We start from the raw sequence: 22,978 nt of genomic DNA, 5'->3' as shown, positions 1-22,978 counted from the left end.
AGAAGCAGAACTTAAGTGACTGTACCTACCCATTCTATTTCCTCCCACATTATAAAAATGATGGAAGACTTTATTCCTACCCCACATCAACCCCAGACGATCATATGACTACAAATTACCATGTTTTACTCAAGGGTAATCATGGGAAGGGTGAAGCATGGAAGCTTTACTGAGAAATATTTTGCCCCTATTCCTTCAGACTCTTCCAGTTTCATAATATGATTTTACCCATATTGAACTTGCAAAGCTCAAAAGTACATAATTATTATATTTAGTTTCAATATAATCCGTAATTGATCCATGACTTCTAACTGGCAATATCCACTCCACCAACCCAAGAAGTAAATAAATGTTTATCTTAAGTTCTAATTAGCTACTTTGGGAGGCTGGGAAAGCACAGAAAGAATAATGGGCTAAAAGACTGACACCCTGATGACTCACATAAGTGAAATACGTCTAACTACACATAACACACATGCTTCAAAAAAAGACAGACCAACAATGCCTAAACTCTTTATTTCACCAATCAGTATTTCTGATTTTCTTCCTGATGCTGGATTTTAAAACCTTAAAAGTCTATAAATATTGCATTCAGACTTTTCACATCAAGAGAAAGGGGCACAGGGCAGAAGGCGTCAGGCCCCGGGCTATTTTGGGGTGGGAAAAGTGCCAAAGATTTCTCAATAGTCTGTGTCAGTTTTCTAACTTAAATGAAATGCCTTTAAGCTTTCCTTCATCCCCAAACTTTCCCCCATGGCATCTATGACAGAAAAACACTCGTCTCTAATACATGCCCTGCCACTGGAAAGCCGGGGGGAGGGGAGTGAGCGTTACACAGGCAAGTCAAACTTTTTATTCAGCCAGAAAATGAATTTCTGATTCAGTGTAATGGCAAGGAGTTGTGCAAAACCATACCAAGTCCTGCTTCTTCCTCAGTGTGAACTGGGCTGGATTTTTGTGACTGGAAGCATTTCTCATAATAGTGAATTAAGCACTATAAAAAAATAAAATCAATCCCATCTCTATGAGTAGCATAAGAGCTGCTTCCAAGAACCCAGGGATGCCCACATCCATAACCCACCCAGACACGGCCAATTCCTCATAGACAGCTATGTGGGAAGCATAAAATCCTTTTGTCAACTGTTTTTGGGGGTGAGGGAGAAGCAGTGCTTAGGGAAGATATAGGATAGATTTTGTCTTCCTTCCCCCACCAAAAACTATAGTTCTACACACACGCTGAGACGCACATACGTGTCCATTTTAAAGAAAGCGCTTCCTCCCTGTGACTACAGGATGCCAGAACCCAGCAGCCCTCAGGCTGAGAGACAATGCCTATTAATGGCACAGATCTAGTATCAGCATACTATAGAAGGCTCCTGTGTTGTCTCACAAGTGAGGGGGCACGGCAAAGAAGTGGACACTCATGGGGGACTTGCTTTTTGTCTTAAATCCAATCTATTCAGCAACACTCGCAGGTCCAGGGGCTGGGAGAGGTTCTGTGGGCACAATGTGGTGGACGACCTGGTGGTCCCAGCCCACTGTGGTAAGCAGCGAGTGATTGAGCGGCGACCAAGTAGCATCTCTCACAAAGTCTCTGTGGGCTCGGCTTCTAAACCTAGAAGAAAGAAAAAAAGTTGGGGCATAGTAGAGACAAGAAAAGCAGACCTGGAGAAAGAAAAGAGAACCCAGCATATCTGTGGCACATTTGTTGGCTATGTTACACACATTTCACCAACTGTATGGCCTCAACACCAGGATAGCAGTGTAGCCGTCCACAGTGGATGTCATCAATGATCCAATCCAGTCCTCCATTTTCATAGATGAAGAAATACTGGCTAGAACAAGACAGTGATGTGGGGCAGTAACAGGCAGTAAATCATGGCAAGGAGGGAAGGACAATTTAGTGCTTCCAGGTGGTGCCTTTTACCCTGTAGCAGGTTGCATTTCCTATGCAGTTCTTTATGTGAAAGGGTAGACTACCGCCCCCTTGTGGGAGGGCTGGTGTACTAGACTTAGAAATTCCACCAACCACCTACCACCCTCCTCTACCAAGGATACAGCTGGTTGTGAATGTGCCCCAGGAACAGAGACAGTCAACAGCCAGCCTGTTCCATCACCAAGTCCCTTCGGATACAGATGGAGAATTTGTTCTCCAAAGGCATAACACACTTTTCTGGAGAGGAAAAGGACTTGCCCACCCACTGCTCCCTTTCCCTGAATCCCAAAGGATTCCACTTCACACTTACACCTCAGAAAGGCTTGAGTCCAGCACAGCAAGTGAGCAGTCTTCACTGAGAGAGGCCAGGAAAGGAACACTATCAGAGAGAGGAGAGGGTAGGTAAAGCCTGGAACCCAAGACAAAACTTTAACTGGGCCGGCCCCACCGCCACTGTAAACTGGTGCAGGAAAGACACCCTGATCCCCACTTTTGGCTAAGGTCTGGCTACTACAAGTTCACACTAAAAGCTTCAAGGAAAGATGAGGGAAATGGAGCAAAGATAGGGCTGACAACCATCCTGGCAACTAACCACCCTACCCTCTCTATAGCTTCAGCAATAACCCAGAAACACAGGCTTTTCCAATCTCACAGTTACAGAAGCCCACAATATTAACCATTTTGGGTGCTGGGCAGGAATGAGACCACGTTTTAGCCATTTCAACAGAAACTGCACAATCTGAAAAATCCTTGTGTTTGTGGTATGAATGAAGCAAGATCAGCCCCTTCACTGAATTTTACCCAAATGCTCTTTTTGCTCTTTGGTTCTTAGGGAAAAGCCCCTTTTGTCCCTTAGTTTAGAACCCTTATATTTTTATACCCCTGAGCATTGTACCATGGAAAGATCTGGGATTATGACAGGTATGTGTTTCTTCTATAAAGTGGGAGAAGGGTGATGGTGAAAATAGAGGCAGTTCAATTTTAGGAAAGAGAACATTAAGAGAAATTGGCGCTCTTAATGCCATTAGCGCCCAGAACTCCCTCAAAAGTGTTTGTATACTACTTGGAGGTATGTGTACTCCAGTATGAAGACTGCTATTCTAGAATTATTTAGCCCTCATGTCTAGGATGCCTTAACTGGAAATTCCTTTATTATTCTTACTAAGCCCCTAATTTCTCATTCCTTGTCTTTACTAATACATTTTTTTACAAGACTTTTTAGGTTTTATGAGTCTGTACACTTCTCCTCTTAGCTTCTGTCAAATCCATAATCTACCACAAAATTTGTTAAATTGCATCATGAGACCAGCCCTCCCTCCCTCCTGCCCCTGGATTATTCCTGGGCTGGCCTTCTTGTAATGCTTCAGCTTGTTTTCTGTCATATTTATCTTTCTCTCTACTTTACAGCTCATGCTGCACAGGTCACCTGTGTTGCTGCTTCTCCCCACAAGGATTCTGTGTTTCTTTCATGCAGTGAGGTGAGAGCTCCTTCTTCCTACCTAAACATACTCCAGCCCTCCATAGGCCACAGTCTCTAGTGTGGAGATTTTCTGGCCTACAGCTGCTCCTTCACACTTAAGAGCCCTCTGAAGACCTTTGATGTTCCAAAACCTAAGCTAGAACATTGTCTGCTTTAAGAACTACTTAATCAGCTAATGCTTTGAAAATACACACACACCCTCACTGTTCCCATTCATACCCATCAGGCCCCTGATAACAAAGACCAGTACCTGTGTGGTGAGAACACCAGCCCAGTGACACACTGGGAGTGTACAGCTGAGCTCAGGACACAGCTTGTACTCTTGGTGTCGACAAGGGAGACCGTCCCATTTTCATCCCCTGTAGAAGAGAAGGAACATGTCACAGTGGTTAAGAGCATGGACTTGGTGCCAGCCAAAGTCAGTTTTCTCTTTTGGTGCATCAGTTTTCTCTATTGCAAAGTAGGAATAAGAAGTCACTGGACGATTGTGAAAATTAAGTTAATGAATGAAGGAGTTATTATTTTAACCACAAACCATGTCACCATATGCACAGCCTCATCACAATAGCCCTACACTTACCCACAGCTAAACAGAATTCCCTATATAGCAACCCACTTGTTTTGTGGCTCACTGACTTCTAGCCATGTCCAGAATACAGGAGCTGGATCAATCAATCAAAAATCAAATCCACTGGGAGAAAAAAATGTTCTCCAAAGCTACAGTAAAACTACATTAGCATCACCCCCACCTCCCCACCCTTAATTCATAATTCATCTAGTGTCCATGAGGGCTGATAAGACTGAGCAGCAGGAGCCTTGTGCATTGTGGAGTCAGCTCTTTTTCTCTCCTCCTACCCTTTCCCAGAGTCAATATGAAGTCTGACATGCTGCCTTACCAAAGACAAAGACTTCACTTTGCTGAGGATGCCAAGCCAGTGAGGTAGGAAGGGAGCCAGAGGCACTGCAGCCTGCAAAGAGAAGAGGGTCTGGACTAAAACTCAGAGCCCAGAAGAAGCAGTTTCTCAAGTGACATCACTCTAAATCCTGGGAGCACCGTTACTGGATTTCCCAAACCCTGCTAAGGCAGCAGTGTCCTCATCCTTCAGCCTCATAACCACTTATCCACCAGCCTCCTGCCCTTTCTGGACATGAGTCACAGACCAGTTTCAAACACAAATCATGAAGATAACAATTCTGGCCCCTTTGTCCTCTCATCTAATAAAGTAAATAACCCACCCAGGAACTGGCCCTTCCTCTTGGTATTCACTGCACAGAATGGGGTTAGCAGAGCCTCAGTGGAAAAGGAGATTATGTCACTCATGTCACAGTAACTAGATCGGGCATCTGGCAAATTTGCTTTGACACTGGCCAAAGAAAGTCTCTTCTATTGGGGTTCCAAGTACTATTCTCCCACCAATGAATCTCAGACTCACCAATCTGTGATGCTGGCTTGGGACAGCGGGTATCCCAAAGTAAAATTCTATTGTCCTAGAGGGAGGCGGAACAGAAAAAGGACTTCACAATCCAAAGGAGCAGCTGTAGGCCAGAAAATCTCCACACTAGAGACTGTGGCCTATGGAGGGCTGGAGTGTGTTTAGGGAAGAAAGAGCTATCTCTCACCTCACTGCATGAAAGAAACACGGAATCCTTGTGGGGAGAAGCAGCAACACAGGTGACCTGCGCAGCATGAGCTGTAAAGTAGAGAGAAAGATAAATATGACAGAAAACAAGCTGAAGCATTACAAGAAGGCCAGCCCAGGAATAATCCAGGGGCAGGAGGGAGGGAGGGCTGGTCTCATGATGCAATTTAACAAATTTTGTGGTAGATTATGGATTTGACAGAAGCTAAGAGGAGAAGTGTACAGACTCATAAAACCTAAAAAGTCTTGTAAAAAAATGTATTAGTAAAGACAAGGAATGAGAAATTAGGGGCTTAGTAAGAATAATAAAGGAATTTCCAGTTAAGGCATCCTAGACATGAGGGCTAAATAATTCTAGAATAGCAGTCTTCATACTGGAGTACACATACCTCCAAGTAGTATACAAACACTTTTGAGGGAGTTCTGGGCGCTAATGGCATTAAGAGCGCCAATTTCTCTTAATGTTCTCTTTCCTAAAATTGAACTGCCTCTATTTTCACCATCACCCTTCTCCCACTTTATAGAAGAAACACATACCTGTCATAATCCCAGATCTTTCCATGGTACAATGCTCAGAGGTATAAAAATATAAGGGTTCTAAACTAAGGGACAAAAGGGGCTTTTCCCTAAGAACCAAAGAGCAAAAAGAGCATTTGGGTAAAATTCAGTGAAGGGGCTGGTCTTGTTTCAGTCATTCCAGAAACACAAGTATGGTTCTGTGACTTAACTGTGTTTCTGTCTAATAACAAGAATTAAAAAATATGATAGATTGTTGTGATAAGGACATATTCAACAACTTTATCTGAATTTAATAACAAAGTCAGACTTTTTCTGACAGAAAACTTAGTCTAACTTGGTCCACTGGCTTTACGACGCACATTGGCGTTTGCCAGTTAGGCTATTTGGCAGACATTCGTACAAACTAACTAGGGTTAACCTGTGAATCTAAAATTTTGATAAATGTATGCTTGAAATAAGTATGTAATAAATTATATGCCAGAAATTACCTTCTCTGCAACTACTTAAAATTTTTAGGTATCAATTTAAAAATGTATGAGGGGGCATCGATTTTCAAAATTGTTTTGGGAGGTCTATATGTAAAAAACTTTAAGTCACTGCTACATGTTAATTAGAAACTGTGGAAACTTTTCTACAGTCATTTTACCAGTTTTTCCCAGGGAGTCTGAATGTGGCTCTTCCTGAGGCAGAAGGATGGAATTAAACTGGCTTCCATAGATCTTTCCTTGCTCTAGAATTCATAGAAAGCCAACAGAATAAAAAGAAAAGGAATTTATTGCTCACTTGAAAAAAGCAAAGCTCTGGGGCAAGCGCCATGGTGGTGTACAAAAGATGAAGAATACATGGTTCCTTTACCCTCAGAGGTTTTGGGGCAGGGTGCAGTGGCTCATGCCTGTAATCTCTCAGCACTTTGGGAGGCCAAGGTGGGAGGATCATTTGAGCCTAGGAATTTGAGAGCAGCCTGGCCAACATAGCAAGACTCTGTCTCTACAGAAAATTAAAAAATAAGAAGGGATTTGGAATTCAGCAAGGGGAATAAGACACAAACACAAAGAACTAACATAAGGGATGAAAGGCAGAAGTGCTGCAAAAGAGTTACTATCAACCAGGAAGGCACATCATACGTCTAAGAAATAAAAAGCAAACATAATAGACATAGGGCATTGACTTTTTTTTTTTCCTGAGATAGTCTCACTCTGTTGCCCAGGCTGGGGTGCAATGAGGCGATCTTGGCTCACTGCAACCTCTGCCTCCAGGGTTCAAGCAATTCTCAGGCCTCAGTCTCCCAAGTAGCTGGGATTACAGATGTGCACCACTACACCTGGCTAATTTTTGTACTTTTTAGTAGAGATGGGGTTTTGGCATGTTGGCCAGACTAGTCTCTAACTCCCGGCCTCATGTGATCTGCCTGCCTAAGCCTCCCAAAGTGCTGGGATTAGAGTGGTAAGCCACTACACCCAGCTGGGCATTCAATATTATTGTAAAACTATTTGAAAGTGACCCTGAGGGTCCAGGACACTGGACCTTGGATATGAGTCTGTGATTTCTCTGGCCTATAGCTTAATCATGCACTTTGAAGTTAGAAATGGCCGGGAAAGGCACTTAGCCATTGAGTGAACCACAGTGATCACCCAGCACCTAAATCTCGTAGCCATGCACATATTAAGGCTCTAGACATTATCCTCACGAAGAATGACTCCCAAGAGAAAGTCAACTACTAGTGCTGTTAACGAAAGTGAGCAGAAAGAGGGGCATTAAAAAAGTGATGGTTCTCACCAGAAAACAGACATTTTATGAAGGTAAATACTCAAAAGTTCAAGATTTGAAAGTCTCAAGGTTTATCCCTTGAGAACATCAAGGATCTAGTAAGCTTGAAGAGAGGAAACAGAAGGGCTTCAATGCCATGACAAGAAAATGGGAATTTAATCCACAGGCCACAAGAAACCAATAAAAGACCAAAAGAGCTAGACTGCTAGTGGAGAGATGAGTGCCACTGCCTGTGTAAGGTAAAGCCTGAAAGTGAATGGGGGCATAGAAATGGACAGGAAAGTGATTGATCAGTGGAAAAGACTAAAAAGAACTTAGTGGCCAACTGATGGTGGGAAAACAGAAGGGGTGGAAGAGGACCAGGAGTCTGAGTCCTGCGTTGCCAAGGTGGTGAGGCCATCAATAGAAACAGAGAAACTGGCTGGTCTGAAGGGAGCAAGTTATTTCAATTGATTGTTCAGTCAGTTACAGATTAAACTCCTTGTTCTACTCTTTCCCCCCTTTTCACTACTGCACTTGACTAGTCAAAAAAAAAAAAGAAGAGAAACAGGGAAAATGAGAAAAGGACAAAGGGTGGATATTGGAGCCTGACTGTATGGTTTTTTTTTTTTTTTTTTTTTTTTTTTTGAGATGGAGTTTCGCTCTTGTTACCCAGGCTGGAGTGCAATGGCACGATCTCAGCTCACCGCAACCTCCGCCTCCTGGGTTCAGGCAATTCTCCTGCCTCAGCCTCCTGAGTAGCTGGGATTAAAGGCACGCACCACCGTGCCCAGCTAATTTTTTGTATTTTTAGTAGAGACGGGGTTTCACCATGTTGACCAGGATGGTCTCGATCTCTTGACCTCGTGATCCACCCGCCTCGGCCTCCCAAAGTGCTGGGATTACAGGCGTGAGACACCACGCCCAGCTAGCTATATGTTTTATAAGAAAACTATCAGACATAATGTGGAATTGCTGCTCCTAACATCAAAGCAAAGTTCAAAAAGTCCAAAGGGGAGAAGAAAAACACAACAGCTAAGACCAGGGCTAAAAGTGAAATAACACTCACCTCGGTATGAATTCAGTACCATCTGCTGAGCAAGGTCCCAAACCTTGATGCTAAGAAGCAAAAGCAAACAGACATTTAATCTTGACCTACACTATCAACATAAAAACATGTACAAACAAGAACTTTCTGTAATCATCATTCCCCAAGTCTTTGCCTCCTGGACTGCTAATATGGTCTACTTACAATGGACTACAAAATCCCTAAGGAAACCTTATAGAAAGGCTAAAATTAGTCACTGGTTCTTAGAATAAGCCCAGAATGTTACCTAATGAGGTTAATAGGATAAGAAAGGCACCCAAAGGGGACTTAGAGACAGGAGCAGTGAGAACTGGGACCCACCAGAAGTCTTTGCTACCACTGACAGCTTGTGTGCCAGAGCTCAGGACACTGACTGTAGACACAATGTCATCATGCTCATACTTGCAGAACTTGCTGACAATAAGTGTCTCATTCTCATCTAGCTCCCACAATTCAACAGCACCTGTTGGGGTAGGGTAAGGAAAACATGAGCTTGGATTATACCAAGGCAGTAATCACTTCTAAGATTCAAACAGCCATTGTCACTAAATTAGCAAAGTAAGTTATTCCTATAAAGCAAAGCTCACATCATTGGAGAGTTTAGCTAATGTCTGAGCCTTTGACTTTATTCTGTGTTACTGTTTTCCTAATGACAGCCCAGACAAGTAGGTGGAGAATGCTTCCAAAAAAAGACAAAGATGGAACAGCCTGTAAAATTAATTATTTGCTTTTAGTGAGAGAACACTGGAAAAGCAGCTCCAAGGGGACAAGGATGAAGTTTCCACAACTGTCTAAGCAGCACACTATCTAGTGATGTTAACGCTTCCCAGTTACTTCGATAGTAATAAGTATTTGCTGATTACTTGAATAAATGTCCTGCAGAGTCTTTAAAAATATGCTGAATAACTGAATGCCTTGTATAGTGACTGGCTAAGTATAGAGAATCCACCAAAAGTTGTCTTGATTATGTAGTAGTCAAGCTCAACTGTCAGAGAGGTTAAATGTATTAAAAAGTGGAACTTTTAAACTTCCATCCAATGCTGGCCAACTTCCAAATTCTGATTTTTTTAAAAAATGCCAAAGCCTGCACCGCTGAGCCTAACGGTCAACACAAAAAAGCAGATTGAAGACAGTTAAGAAAGCGGGAAGAAATGAGAAGAGATAGGTAGCACAGATTGACTTCAGTGTCATCTTAAAATCAAGATTATGCTTGGTCTGGGCTGCGGGAGTTAAGGGGTAGGTTACACAGAAGAAAAATGGTTCCAATCCATTGCTTAATTTTGTTATGGATTTTTCTAGGAAATCTCACCAGACCATCTAGAATTTTAGAAAATATATTTCCCACCTACACAAGAGTTTGCATTTGGGGCCAACACTCTCATGCTCCTCCAAGTACTGAGTATAGGACATCAGATACTGAGCTCAGCCCTACCCGTACCCCACGCTTCCATTTCATCACTCCACCCGGAGGTGGGGGTGGGGGGTGAATGAGGGGGAAGTGACTCACCTGAATCGGAGGCCACTAGAATACCTCTCTCCCCAACCCAAGTGAGGTCAGCCACTCCAGCCTCCGTTTGGACTCCGGCGGAGCAGAAGCCTTCGTTGGGGGCAGCACAAGGGTCCTTAAAAAGCCAGAGGGAGCCGGCCCAGCAGCGGCCACTCAGGCTGGAGGCCCCGAGGAGAAGCGCCCCATCTACAGTGGGGTACAAGCTGTCAGCGCGTGAAGGGTGGAAGGGCTCGTCTCCACGGAGACCGCACAGAACAGCGTGCTAGCCGGGTCTGGATCTGAGCTCAGGAACGCGGGGCAGGGCTGGGGACAGCTTGAGGTCGGGATAACATGCAGGGCGGGGACGGGCTAGGAGGGTCAGTCCCCGGGAAGGGGCGCCCTGGGCTGGGGTGAGGGAGCTCCCAGGCCCGGGATCTCGGCTCACCGGACCGGTACCGCGCAGCCTCCAACTGCCGTTCCATGCAGGCGGGCGCATTAGGGGGAAGGTTCCACTCCCGGGCCGCCGGGGGCACTAGGGGAGGCGGGGTTTCCTTTCGCATCTCCACGGTTCCAACTCCAACCTAGACTCAAAATCAAACTGGATACTGGCCGGAGACTCAGCTCCGTTGGCAAACCCCACGTGGTGTGCTTCTGAGCCTCCGCCCCCTCCTCTAGGCTATGGCAACTATACTTCTCGCGATAATTGCTTCCATGGCTCCATCCTGCTTTCCGGCTGTTGCTCTTTTGCGATAGGTTCTCAGCGTCTCTTGCCTCTTCTCGCGAGAATTAAAAAAAAAAAATCTCCCGATGAAAGTTGAATGAAGAGTACAAAATTTTTATCTCGCGAGACCTGTGAGCGGCCATCTTGCTCCTGCCCTGACAGATTCTCCTATAAGGGGGTCACAGGAACGCTAAGATTGCTGTCTGGATCTTCGCTGACCATGCTGTCTCGAGTGGTACTTTCTGCTACCGCCACAGCGGGTGAGGGGTATAGACCCTGGTCTGGGCTGTCAGAGTGACTGATATCTAGGGGTCACAGGGAAGCGAGAAGCGAATCTAGGGGTCACAGGGAAGGGAGAAGGGCTCAGCGACAGGGGCTTGAGCGGCGAGTGATCCTCGCCTCTCGGAAGGGAGCGTGGGGTCTTGAGGGACAGGAAAAAGGGGTACATGGCCTTAGTGATCTAGCCTGGCGGGGGTGAGGAAGGGGTAAACCAGATTTCATTTGACTTTGCTGACCTTCGCCTTGTTTATCTGCAGCCCCCTCTCTGAAGAATGCAGCCTTCCTAGGTCCAGGGTAAGTGTAAGGGTAATGCTCCCTTTCGTCTTTGTTTTTAATCATCTTTTATTTCTCGATTCCTGCCCCCACCCCCTTAGCTTTAGGCCAGAAATTTCTTTCCGATAATTTTGGGACACTTAAACCCTCTTTTCAGATACTTGTTCCTGTAACTGCCAGGAACGCTCTCAAATCACCTAATGGCCAAGACTTTAACAGGATAAGTAACGTATTCCAACTAAACTAGAAATTGGTTTTGGTGTTTTCTATACCCTTCCCTCTCTTTTGTGACCTTTCCTTGGGACCTTAAGACATGTAGTTCCTACAGCCGGAATTGGAATAGATTACATACCCAAGAACAAATTTTGTTCAACAAAACAGTAAAGCGTGCTGTTTACAGTCGATTTCCCAGATACCTACTTTTTACTGCCATATGATAACAATCAGAGAAATCATTCATTGATTCAGTAAATATTTATGTTGCCAAACACATAACCAAGGATACAAGAATAAGTATGGCTAATTACCTGCTCTCATGGAGCTCACAGTCTAGGAATGGTAGAGTATTGGTTTAGAGTGAGAGCTCCAAAGCCAGAACAGGGTACACCTGGCTCCTCCAGTTACTACCTGTGTGACATCAATTTCCTCATCTACAAAATGGAGATAATAGTACATTGTGGCTTATGAGAATTAAGAGACAATTTCTGTGAAGCTCAAAAACAGTTTCTTGGTACATGGTGTGTGCTTAGTAAATCAGCTGTTACTGTTAAAATTATTTCATAAGACATGTCAGTTTTCCTAGAGATTTCTCTTTTTACTTCCAAGTTTAGTTCTAAAACATGCAAAATATGGTAACTATTACATTGAAAAAAATGGACTTGAAAATGTGGTCCTATCTGTAATTAAGTCTCATGTATGCAATAAAGTAAGGCTATAAATGACTGCTTCCAACTTATAAGAAAAAGGACCCCATACAGACTTGTAAACAAATAATTGTAATACCAGGTAGTAAATAAAATAACTATATTTACAAGATACAAGAAATATCCTTGGTTTTCTTTCACACTCCATGTCCAGTACTTTAGCAAGGCTCTTCCTCTAGAAATTTGTACTCTGGCTGCTACTTCCACTACCACTAAAGTATGAAGCACCATAAACTTTCACCTAGGTATTTTAGTAGTCTCTTAATTAGCCTTGCATCTCTATTCTTGTCCTATTACAGCCCATTCTCATCATAGCCAGAAGGATTATGTCAGTCTCCCACCAAAGCCTTCCAGAGCTCCCCATTCCACTTGAAATAAAATCCAAACTTAGCATAACCCAGAAGTTCCAACATGAATTTATCTCATTCTATATCTTGACACCGTCTCCTTCTGTTCTCTTTTTAAGTCATTCTCCAACCATACTGGCCTTGGTGTTCCTCTGAAAACTACCAAGCGTATTCTTGTCTCAGGGTCTTTCTACTTGCTCTTCTCTCTTTTCCCCAGATCATTGGGTCAAATGCCATCTGACTCCCTACCAAATATTCTTCCCCATTCTGTTGCTCCCTATTCCCTTACCTTGCTCAGTTTCTCTTCATAGCACTTACAGCTACCTGAAATTCTGTATGGAGATACACACTCACCCTTCCCATACCCCCACTAGAAAGTTGAAGGCTGGAGCTTTGTTCCTGGTGCCTAGTATTAGTAGAAAGTCAGTAAATGTTTTATTGACTAAAAGAATGAATGTTAGCCCAAAATGGGGGAGGGCTTTACGTATCTAGAGGCTGATTGGTCTTGGTAGTCATTGCTACTGGTTGGTCTTGATAGTCATTGCTATTAAGTCACAATATGAAGGGAATAAAAGGCAGAAGGAGCAGCATAGGGCAATTTTTTTGTGATGTTTCTTTGTTTGTTTTTAAGAGCTGTTAAGTAATTCCAGGAGAATAAGAGAATGAAGGAAGATGAGGTTATAAAATTTGACAGGATCAGTCACAGTGGTGGTTCATTCCTATAATCCCAAGGCCAAGACAGGAGGATCACTGGAGCCCAAGAGTTCAAGACTAGCCTGGGCAGCATGGTGAGACAAAAAAAAATTTTTTTTTTTTAATTATCTGGGCATCGCGCCATATGCCTGTAGTCCCAGCTATGGGAAGGCTGAGGTGGGAGTATTGCTTGAGCCCAGGAGTTGAAGGCTGTGAGTGAGCAGTGATGGCACCACTGCACTCCAGCCTGGGTGACAGAGTGAGACCTTGTCTCAAAAAAAAAAAAAAATTGACAGGTACTAGATTATGTATGTTAGACTAAGTAGTTTTCTGTAGGCAGGAGACCGCCTGTTGAGTTTTCAAGTCAAATTTTCATTTTAGAAACATTGGCGGTAATGTGAGTGGCTAGGTTTAAGTTGGGAAATTTAATAAGAAGCAGAGGTCAGGTGCAGTTGCTCACACTTGTAATTTCAGTACTTTGGGAGGCCAAGATGGGCAGATCATTTGAGGCCAGGAGTTTGAGACCAGCCTGGCCAACATGGCAAAACCCTGTCTATCCTAAAAATAGAAAAATTAGCTGGGCATGGTGGCACACACCTGTAATCCCAGCTACTTGGGAGACTGAGGCACAAGAATTGCTTGAGCCTGGAAGTGGAGGTTGCAGTGAGCTGAGATTGCTCCACTGTACTCCAGTCTGGGTGACAGAGCAAGACTCTGTCTCAAAAAAAAATAATAATAATAAGCAGAGAGACCAGGTTTTGGATTGTTAAACTCAACAAGAGATGATAAGGGCTTGGACCAAGGTAGCTAGTTGAGGAGAAGGCTTGTCAGCCTAAGCCTATTCTCTAGTGCTGTGATTTAAGTCAGTCCCCTGGGGTGGTTTGCCCGCAGGGGACATTTGGCTATGTCCGGAGATAATATTCAGTGATACCATTGGGTGGGTAGGGGAGGGAGGGTGCTAATGGTATCTATTGTATAAAGGCCACAAAGATACTGCCAGACATTCTACAGTGCACAGAACAGCCTTTTATAACAAAGAAGTATCCAGTGCAAACATCAGTAGTGTTGAGTTTGAGAAGCCTTGATGTAAGTGAAGAAATCTCAAGCATGATTCTCAGATTTCAAAACCTGGCAGGGCAGCTAATATATTTGGAGGCAGAAATAATATTCAAAAGATAAGCATTGTACCAAAATAAATGAAATAATGTAAACTCTTACAGGGAGATAGAAGTTGAGAGGGTGGAGGAATAGAGGGTAGGAAGTGGGACAAAAATATACTGAAAACTTGAAGGAGACCAAACTTGACAGCAGATATAAAGAGACTAGATTTTATGTCATCAGAAGCTTAAGGAGACATCGGTATACTGTAACTGTTAAAAATGTAGTCTTAAGCTGCTTTAATACAAGAATAGTTTCCATATCCACTGTTGATAATAGTGCAATTGTTCAAGCTCAGTACTGGCAATAAAAGTTCTCAACAAGTATTTGTAGAATGAATGAGTTGGCCAAACTAAGAGTATTATATTCAGTTCTGTATACCTGATTTAAAAAAACAAAACAAAACAGAGAGCTCCTTGTGGGCAATCAGGATTGTGAAGGAACAGATGTTTGACCCAGGTACATGTGTGTTATCTTACATAGAAAAGCAAAATTATAACTAAGAATGGATTGAAGTTCAAGAATGTATGTAGTATCTCAATTTAAAGATGAACATAATTAGAGCTACCCAGTACTGAAAAAGTCTGTTACATATAGTGATTAGCACCCCCATCAAAAGAGTATTCAAAAAGATCAAGGAGCTTACAACGTATCAGGCAAATAACAGCTAACCACTTACATAAAACTTTGCCATGTGCCAGACATCATTCTAAGCACTTTACATATGTTTATTTTCATTTTACTGAGAGAAATCTGAGATTACAAAAGCTTAAGTTCTTTACTCAAAGTCAAGGGGCAGGTCTAGGATTGAACCCAAGGAGTCTAGCTGGCTGCCACATCCACATTCTTAAATATTTCATTGCTAATAATAGACATACAAAGTGCTAGACAGATGATCTGCAAGGCTTATAGAAAGGGTTCTAGTATTGGGTAGAAGGTTAAGTATCTGTGATTAAGTCTTTGCTCTTGTCACAGCTGATTACTGGACCCTAACCTTCCTATTTCCAGTCCATGTTCTTTCCATTATGACAGTTAGAAAACTGCCTCAATCCTCAACCTCATTCATTGTTTTTGCCAATTATTCATACATTGTATTCTCCTTAAAAAAAAAAACGGCTTCACATTTGTACAATTGCTACCTGTAGGGTATTGCAAGCAACAAGGACCTTTCACACAGGGCAGCCACATCTTGCCCCTGTACCACCTCTTCCTGAATATGGAGGAAAAGTTCGTCATGGACTGATCCCTGAGGAATTCTTTCAGTATCTTTATCCTAAAACTGGTGTAACAGGTGAGCATTTTTGCTGAGTCTTTGATGATATATTTTGATGGCACCACTAAAATCAAGTCAGGTGGGCTTTTTTTTTTTTTTTTTGAGACAGGGTATTACTCCATAACCCAGGACGGAGTGCAATGGCACAATCACAGCTCACTGCAGCCTCCATCTCCCCAGGCTCAGATCATCCTCCCACCTCAGTCTCCCAAGTAGCTGGGACTACAGGCATGCACCCAGCTCATTTTTCTATTTTTTGTAGAGACAGGGTTTCATGTTGCCCAGGCTGGTCTCCCAACTCCTGGGCTCATGGGATCTACCCACCTTAGCCTCCCAAAGTGCTGGGATTACAGGCTTGAGCCACCCGCCTGCAGCCACAAGTCAGCTGTTTTAAAAGGAAGTTTTAACAATTGATTTGATTGCACCAACTTTTCTTTGGTATGAATTTATTTGGGATTTTAACTTAATTTTACAGCATTATCTCTGTTCATTAGTAGATCCAATTTTTTTTTTTTTTTTTTTTTTTTTTTTGAGACGGAGTTTCACTCTTGTTACCCAGGCTGGAGTGCAATGGCGCGATCTCGGCTCACCGCAACCTCCGCCTCCTGGGTTCAGGCAATTCTCATGCCTCAGCCTCCTGAGTAGCTGGGATTACAGGCACGCGCCACCATGCTCAGCTAATTTTTTGTGTTAGTAGAGACGGGGTTTCACCATGTTGACCAGGATGGTCTCGATCTCTTGACCTTGTGATCCACCCGCCTCGGCCTCCCAAAGTGCTGGGATTACAGGCTTGAGCCACCGCGCCCGGCCTAGATCCAATTTTTTGATGCCTGCTTTATGCCAGGCACTGTTGCAGGCATACAGTGTTGAACAGTATTAAGTGCCTGCTGTCATGGAACAGACATTCTGTTGTAGGATGACAATAAAGAAATGAGTAACTGTATAATACACTGCCTTTCTTGGCCTGTACCCAAGTATTGCTATGACTGTGGAACATTGGCAACCAAAGATTGTGTTTTTTAGCCCTGGAGTCACCTAAAGTAGCATTTTCCTAACTGAAATTGCTAGAAACATTAGTCTCAGACTTCCATAGGTGATAAAAATGTTACATATGATAGATGTTTCTTGCAAATTCATATTTAAAATTTATATATTAAAGACAGTTTAAAAAAAACTGCTGGAATTTGGTATGAGAAATTGGGTAAAATGTATTTGAGATTGTAACCCTGTTATTCTCATGATATATCCTGCCATCCTATGATGATTCTCAGAAGTACTGTAAAATGTTTTCCTAAAAGCCTGCCCTGGCCCTCCCTTATATCCTGTGAGGCACAGAGGAAAGACTAAAGAAATATAAATCATGCTTCACATCCTTTCAGAATTCATGGCCTGGCTAAAGAAAAAGTCATATTTGAACTGTTGTAATTAGGCGCTACAGGAGTTGAGAATCCTAACATTTATTCATCCTTTTATATACATATCACTTTATAGTTGGTTTTTGCTTGTTTCTCTTGTAAATTTTATCTTGTCTAGTGTTCCCATTCAATAAATAGTATATTTTGCTGGACAAATTACTTTAGAAAGTTACGTGACATCTTTGTAGAATAACTTAAGTTACTGTGCTGGATATTGTACTTAACATAACTTCTCAAATTTATCAAATTGAAGAAGGTACTGTCCCCATTTTACAAATAAGGAACTAAATTCAGAGATTATTTAGATTGCTCAGTTTCTTTAAAGTTGTAAAGTCAGTATACGGATTTCCCTGAGCCCATATATTTATTCTTTCAACTCTACCATACTGCTTGCTTCTCAATCTAGTGTTTCGACTTTGAATCTAATTAAGTCATTACTTTGCCTTCAACTGATCAAATATAAAAGTACCTTTCTATCTTCCCTCTTTTAGTCATAGCATATCCATGCATAAAATAGCTCTTTCTTCTTTTAGGACCGTATGTGCTTGGAACTGGGCTTATCTTATATGCTTTATCCAAAGAAATATATGTGATTACCGGAGAGACCATCACTGGCCTAGCAGTAATAGGGTTATATATCTTTGGAATTAAAAAATTTGGCCCTTCTGTTGCAGCATTTGCTGATAAACTCAATGAGGTAAGAACCATAAACGTTATTTCCTGTTTTAGAATAGCAGAAACATGAAGGTCATCTAGTGATATTTTTTATATGAGTGTTAGAGGAGCAACATAGAAATGAATCTAATGCTTCAAATAAATGTTAATGTTATTACTAATTTGAGATTTTTTAAATATCTATTAAACCCTTCAGCTTTTCTGTAATCATTCAAAAGATATGTAGCTATTATGGGCAATCCTTTTTAAGGATTTGTGCATTTCTTTCTATATATGTTTCTTTGTGGGTGTTTTTACAAATGAGAGATACAACTTCGAGGAAGCATGAAATCCCTTTTTTTTTTTTTTAAACCCTGTGTGCTTTTACTGATCTTTGTCATTGCTATCACAATTGTAGCAAAAACTTGCACGACTGGAAGAGGCAAAGCAGGCTTCTATCAAACAAATCCAGGATGCAGTTGATATGGAGAAGGCACAGCAGGCACTGGTTCAGAAGCGCCATTACCTTTTTGATGTGCAAAGGGTAGGTTTCAGAAGATTCTAGGAAAAATTAAGTTATTTGTTGTGTGTGATTTTTTTTCAGAATTTTTTATGAAAAATGATTAAATAGATTGAACATATTTTGTTTAGAAAAGAGATTTGTGTAGGAGTTGGCATTCACAGCTATTTAAACATTTAAGAACTGTTGTGGAAAAAGAATTCAAATTATTATAAAATTAGAAACAGCGGAAGTTATTAAAAAAAAATTTGGATCCCACAAAAGGAAATAGTCATTAAGTTAAAGCTGATTTTAAAATGGCATGCATTGTCTAAGAAAGACTGTAGGTAAAATATATCCTGTGTATTTCATACACACCACACTATAAGAACATCTTAACGTCTTTGTTTTAAGGAAATCTGATACTGTACATTCTGAATCGACAAAGCAGGTTGGACACAGTGGCTCACACCTGTAATCCTAGGACTTGAGGAGGGCGAGACAGGAGGACTGCTTGCACCCAGGAGGTCAAGCCTGCAGTGAGCTACAATCCCACGACTGCATTCCAGCCTGGGCAGCAAAGCAAGACTGTCTCAAACACACATAAACATATATACACACACATATACACATATACATACACATATACACATATACACACACATATACACATAACAAATTCAGATAGCAGTAGAGCTTTTTATCATTTTCAGAACTGATTAGATTCTAAAATATGTAGCTTCCAAGACAATCTTTAGGAACATGTTCTAGTATTTTGTTATTACTGTTTTTACTTTAAGCTTTGTATTATATGGCTAATATTTAAAAGTGAGGTGCTGATATGTCGAAGTTTTATATTAAAATGAAATGAAAAATGAGATGCTAAGATAGAGTAAGCATCTGAAATATTTAGGATCTTGGCTAGTGTAGTCTCAGTACCACATGCATTAGAGTTATCTTTGGTGTTAAGTTTTTGGTTCCTTTCTAAGACTTGTGGAATCAGAACCTTTCTTAGGGGCTATCCAAGAATCTATATTCTTTTAAACAAGATCCCTAAATACTCTTAAGCACATGGATATTTGAAAAATCTCAGAAAATGTTAATTACATGTATATTTAGGTTACAACTAGAGACTGATTCCTGCTTCTTGCATATTATATATACACACGTGAATGCATGCACACATATATTTTGGCTTTTTTAAAAAATCGTATTGGATTGCAGTGAGCTGAGATCGTGCCATTGCATTCCAGCTTGGGCAATGAGAGGGAAACTTTGTTTCAAAACAAAAACTATATTGGAAAATGTAGCTTTTTCCTAAGAGTCAAATGATAGTTTAGGTTTTTATTTATTTATAATATATTTACTTGATAGATATTTATTGAGTTCTTCCTGTGTAGCTATTCTGACCAAGGCAGTGTGCTGAAAATATAGTGGAGAACAAAAAAGTTTCTGCCTTCATGGAGTCTTATTTTCTAGCCAGGCAATAGGAGAAGCACAAAAAATAAATAATAGAACAGATACAAATGTCAACAGGTAATGAATGCTAGATAGAAAAATAAACTCGTATTAAAAAGATTGCAGGCCGGGCGTATTTGGCTCATGCCTATAATTCCAGCATTTTGGGAGGCCAAGGCAGGAGTATCACTTGAGCCCAGGAGTTTGTGACCAGCCTGGGCAAAATAGTGAGACCCCCTGTCTACAAAACTGCAGGAGTTACTATTTTTATAGGGCATTCAAGAAAAGTCTCTAATATGATATTTGAGCAGAGACCTGAAAGAACTAATAGTGCAAGGTATGTGGATTTCTGAGGAAATAAGTTCCAGGCAGAGGGAAGAACAGTTGCAAATGCTGTAAACCTGGGAGTTTGCTTGGCATAGTCAAGGAAAAGTAAGAAGGCCTACACAGCTGAAGTAGAATTGGTTGGGGGAGAATGAAAGGAGATAGAGGGTGGCCTGGGACTGTGATATGTGAAGACCTTAAGCTTCTATAAGAACTTTGACTTGGACTCTGAATGAGAGAAAGTCATTGAAGGATCACTCTGATTGCCTTGTTGCCAATAGCCTTCAGTTTGGTGTGCATTGGTTTGTGATGCCTATGGGTTAGCCAAGTAGAGATACATAAGAGCTTGGCCTTGTAGCCTTACTGCCTGTATGCTGATCTTGGCTTCACAGTTTATTAGCTCTGTAACCTTGGGCAAGTTTCCTAACTTCTCCCTCACTTTTCTCTCTGCAAAATGGATATAATGATAATAACTATGCCATGGTGTAGTTATAAGGTTTAATTGAATCTAAACATAAGAGTGTTTAGAGCATAGTTGGTACTCTACAAATGTTAGCTATTATTTGACCCAGCAAGTATTATGACATAAACACAAAGACAAATATACAATGTATGCACCATTATTTGTAGTACAAAAAAATGAATTATGGAATACGAGTATAGTGGAATCCAATGTAACTTAAAATTGAGGTAGGTTTGTGTGTCATCATTAATAAAAGTAATGTGTATATGCCTATATTTTGATGTGTATACCTCTATTTTTATTAAATATTTCTGGGAGGGAATATAAGAAATACAGGAAGTTAGTGGTCTATGGGGGAGACTGAAGGAGACTTTTTCTTACTGCATACACTTTTAAATATGTTTTTGCCATATCCTGCTATAATTTCTAGGTATATATTACCTATTAAATAAAAGAATTTCATATAAAATACAAAAGAAGTGGGGCATTCTCACTGGCAGAATCTTCAGAGTAGAAGTATTCCTTCAAGCGTACAAACAATATTCATTTCTTAATTTTGCCCCAGAATAACATTGCTCTGGCTATGGAGGTTACTTACCGGGAACGACTGCATAGGGTATATAAGGAAGTAAAGAATCGCCTGGATTATCAAATATCTGTGCAGAACATGATGCGTCGAAAGGAACAAGAGCACATGATAAACTGGGTGGAGAAGCATGTGGTGCAGAGCATCTCTGCACAACAGGTACACAATATTTTTGAGTTTCTGACATTGTACTTGTATCTCTAACGATTATCTACTGATGTTTTGTTAAGGTAGGAATAGCTGGCAAGGAGTCTTTAGCCTAGAAACAGCAATGTGACCCCGGTTTGTTTTTCTGGATAGTGATAAGCAAGAAGATGCTGCATACCTACCATGATGGCTTTTCTCTTTCCTCAGAATTGGGTAACATTAACCAATATATTTAATTTGTCTATAAAACAGACTGGGCTGGGCATAGTGGCTCTGCCTGTAATCCCAACACTTTGGAAGGGCAGGGCAGGAGGATCACTTGAGGCAAGGGGTTTGAGACCAACCTGGGCAACATAGCGAGATCCTGTCTGCACAAAAAATTAAAAAATTAGCTGGGTGCGATGGCAAACACCTGTAGTTCCACCCACTCAGGAGGCTGAGGTGAGAGGATCTCTTGAGCCCAGGAAGCATAGGCTGTAGTGAACTATAATTGTGCTATTGCACTCCAGCTGGGTGACAGAGCAAGATCCTGTCTTAAAAAATAAAATAAGTAAAAGATGGAACAAGGCTATTTCTAAGCCCCTTCCATTTTCTAATTCCATGACATTCCATTTCTTCTTCTCAGCTGCATAATTTATCTGTTTTGAATGGAAATGTTTTCTATTTGCTTAAACTGAATTACTTTTTTTTATTTGTATTTTTGCTTTATTATGACTTGATTTTTTTCTTAGGAATATAACATTTAAGTATTTCTGGTCATTTTCAGCATAACCTATATAGAATTAGAGAAACAGGTCAATCAAAGTTTTTTTTTTTTTAATAAACTATCTTTTACATAACTAATATACATGCTTATTTAAGAAACTTAGAAAATACAAAAGAAGTCTAAAAAGAGACTAAAAATTATTTTCATTCCTAACATTTGTATATTACTAATATTTGTTTGGTTGGTCTTTTTCAAGCAGCTGTTAATTACACAAGCCAACATCAGTGGCAGATGGTTACAGGAATATCTGGCCTCAAATTCTATGCAGGTTTTACTCATAAAAGCTGTGAGCCAGAGAATTTTAACCCCCTGGATTTGCTTCAAATAAATTGTATCTTCTCCGTTTTAATTTTACTTCTAAACCAGTCTAGTAGCCGTGTAACGTTAAGCCAGTAATCATCTTGAGGTTCTGGTCTGGTAGGAGGTGTCTTTTAGAATAATGGTGTTTATACTTTTCTATGTTTTGGAAAGGTCTTACCAGCTTTCTCTTTCCTTATCACAGGAAAAGGAGACAATTGCCAAGTGCATTGCTGACCTAAAGCTGCTGGCAAAGAAGGCTCAAGCACAGCCAGTTATGTAAATGTATCTATTCCAATTGAGATAGCTAGAAAGTTGACTAAATGGAAATGAGTCTATTTGACAAAATCTTTCTGTATTGGTGTCTACTGAAGTTATGGTTTACCTCTCCTAAAAATGAAAAGTTCGTTTTAAATAGTGACAGAACGAAATCTCTATCAGCCAGTCAACTATTTCTCATCCTTCTTACTCTGCATTTGAGTTATTCTATGATCACTTCTGTATAAGCAGTTTGCCTTTATAAAAACTTTGCTGCCTGACTAAAGATTACCACGTTATAGTTTAAATTTGTAATTAATTAATTCTACCATCTTGCAATAAAGTGACAATTTAATGACATGAGGTTTTTCAAGTTGTATAAGTCTCTGAAATACTCAGCTTTTGTCATATAGGTAAAAATTAAAGATGTCATTGAACTACTGTCTTGTTTATGAGACCATCCAGTGGTGAATTATTTCTGGCTGATATGAGATATGTAAAGCTTTGTAGTACTCTTAAAATAGCTAAATGGAATATTGTATATCAATTC

At 41.0% G+C, this 22,978-nt stretch overlaps 2 protein-coding genes across 3 annotated transcripts; one reads left to right on the top strand and one right to left on the bottom strand.

Moving 5' to 3' along the window:
- Positions 1–497: 497 nt before the first annotated feature.
- Positions 498–10,642, bottom strand: WDR77 (WD repeat domain 77). Of its 2 annotated transcripts, XM_021671919.2 has the most exons (11): positions 10,340–10,642; positions 9,916–10,101; positions 8,730–8,871; positions 8,391–8,440; positions 5,037–5,107; positions 4,850–4,904; positions 4,313–4,384; positions 3,667–3,775; positions 2,247–2,315; positions 1,540–1,615; positions 498–1,484 (listed from the first exon to the last, which is right to left on the bottom strand). In XM_021671919.2, the coding sequence occupies exons 1-11, from the start codon at positions 10,452–10,454 to the stop codon at positions 1,422–1,424; spliced, it is 1,008 nt and encodes a 335-aa protein (XP_021527594.1). In that variant the 5' UTR covers positions 10,455–10,642; the 3' UTR covers positions 498–1,421. The 2 variants fall into 2 exon arrangements, with proteins under 2 accessions (XP_021527594.1, XP_012323563.1); XM_012468140.3 differs by having other exon boundaries at positions 498–1,615; positions 10,340–10,637.
- Positions 10,643–10,721: 79 nt separating this feature from the next.
- ATP5PB (ATP synthase peripheral stalk-membrane subunit b) lies at positions 10,722–22,878 on the top strand. The gene is made up of 7 exons (XM_012468141.2): positions 10,722–10,875; positions 11,152–11,188; positions 15,434–15,579; positions 17,510–17,673; positions 18,049–18,174; positions 20,940–21,119; positions 22,376–22,878. Exons 1-7 carry the CDS (start codon positions 10,836–10,838, stop codon positions 22,451–22,453), a joined length of 771 nt encoding a protein of 256 aa, XP_012323564.2. The 5' UTR covers positions 10,722–10,835; the 3' UTR covers positions 22,454–22,878.
- The last annotated feature ends 100 nt before the right edge of the window (positions 22,879–22,978 follow it).

The sequence above is a fragment of the Aotus nancymaae genome, unplaced genomic scaffold, assembly GCF_030222135.1.
Source record: "Aotus nancymaae isolate 86718 unplaced genomic scaffold, 86718_ANA_hifiasm-v0.15.2.pri h1tg000007l, whole genome shotgun sequence".
NCBI lineage: Eukaryota > Metazoa > Chordata > Mammalia > Primates > Aotidae > Aotus > Aotus nancymaae.
Note: the sequence above shows the minus strand (reverse complement) of the source record. Positions and strands in the feature narration are given on the sequence as shown.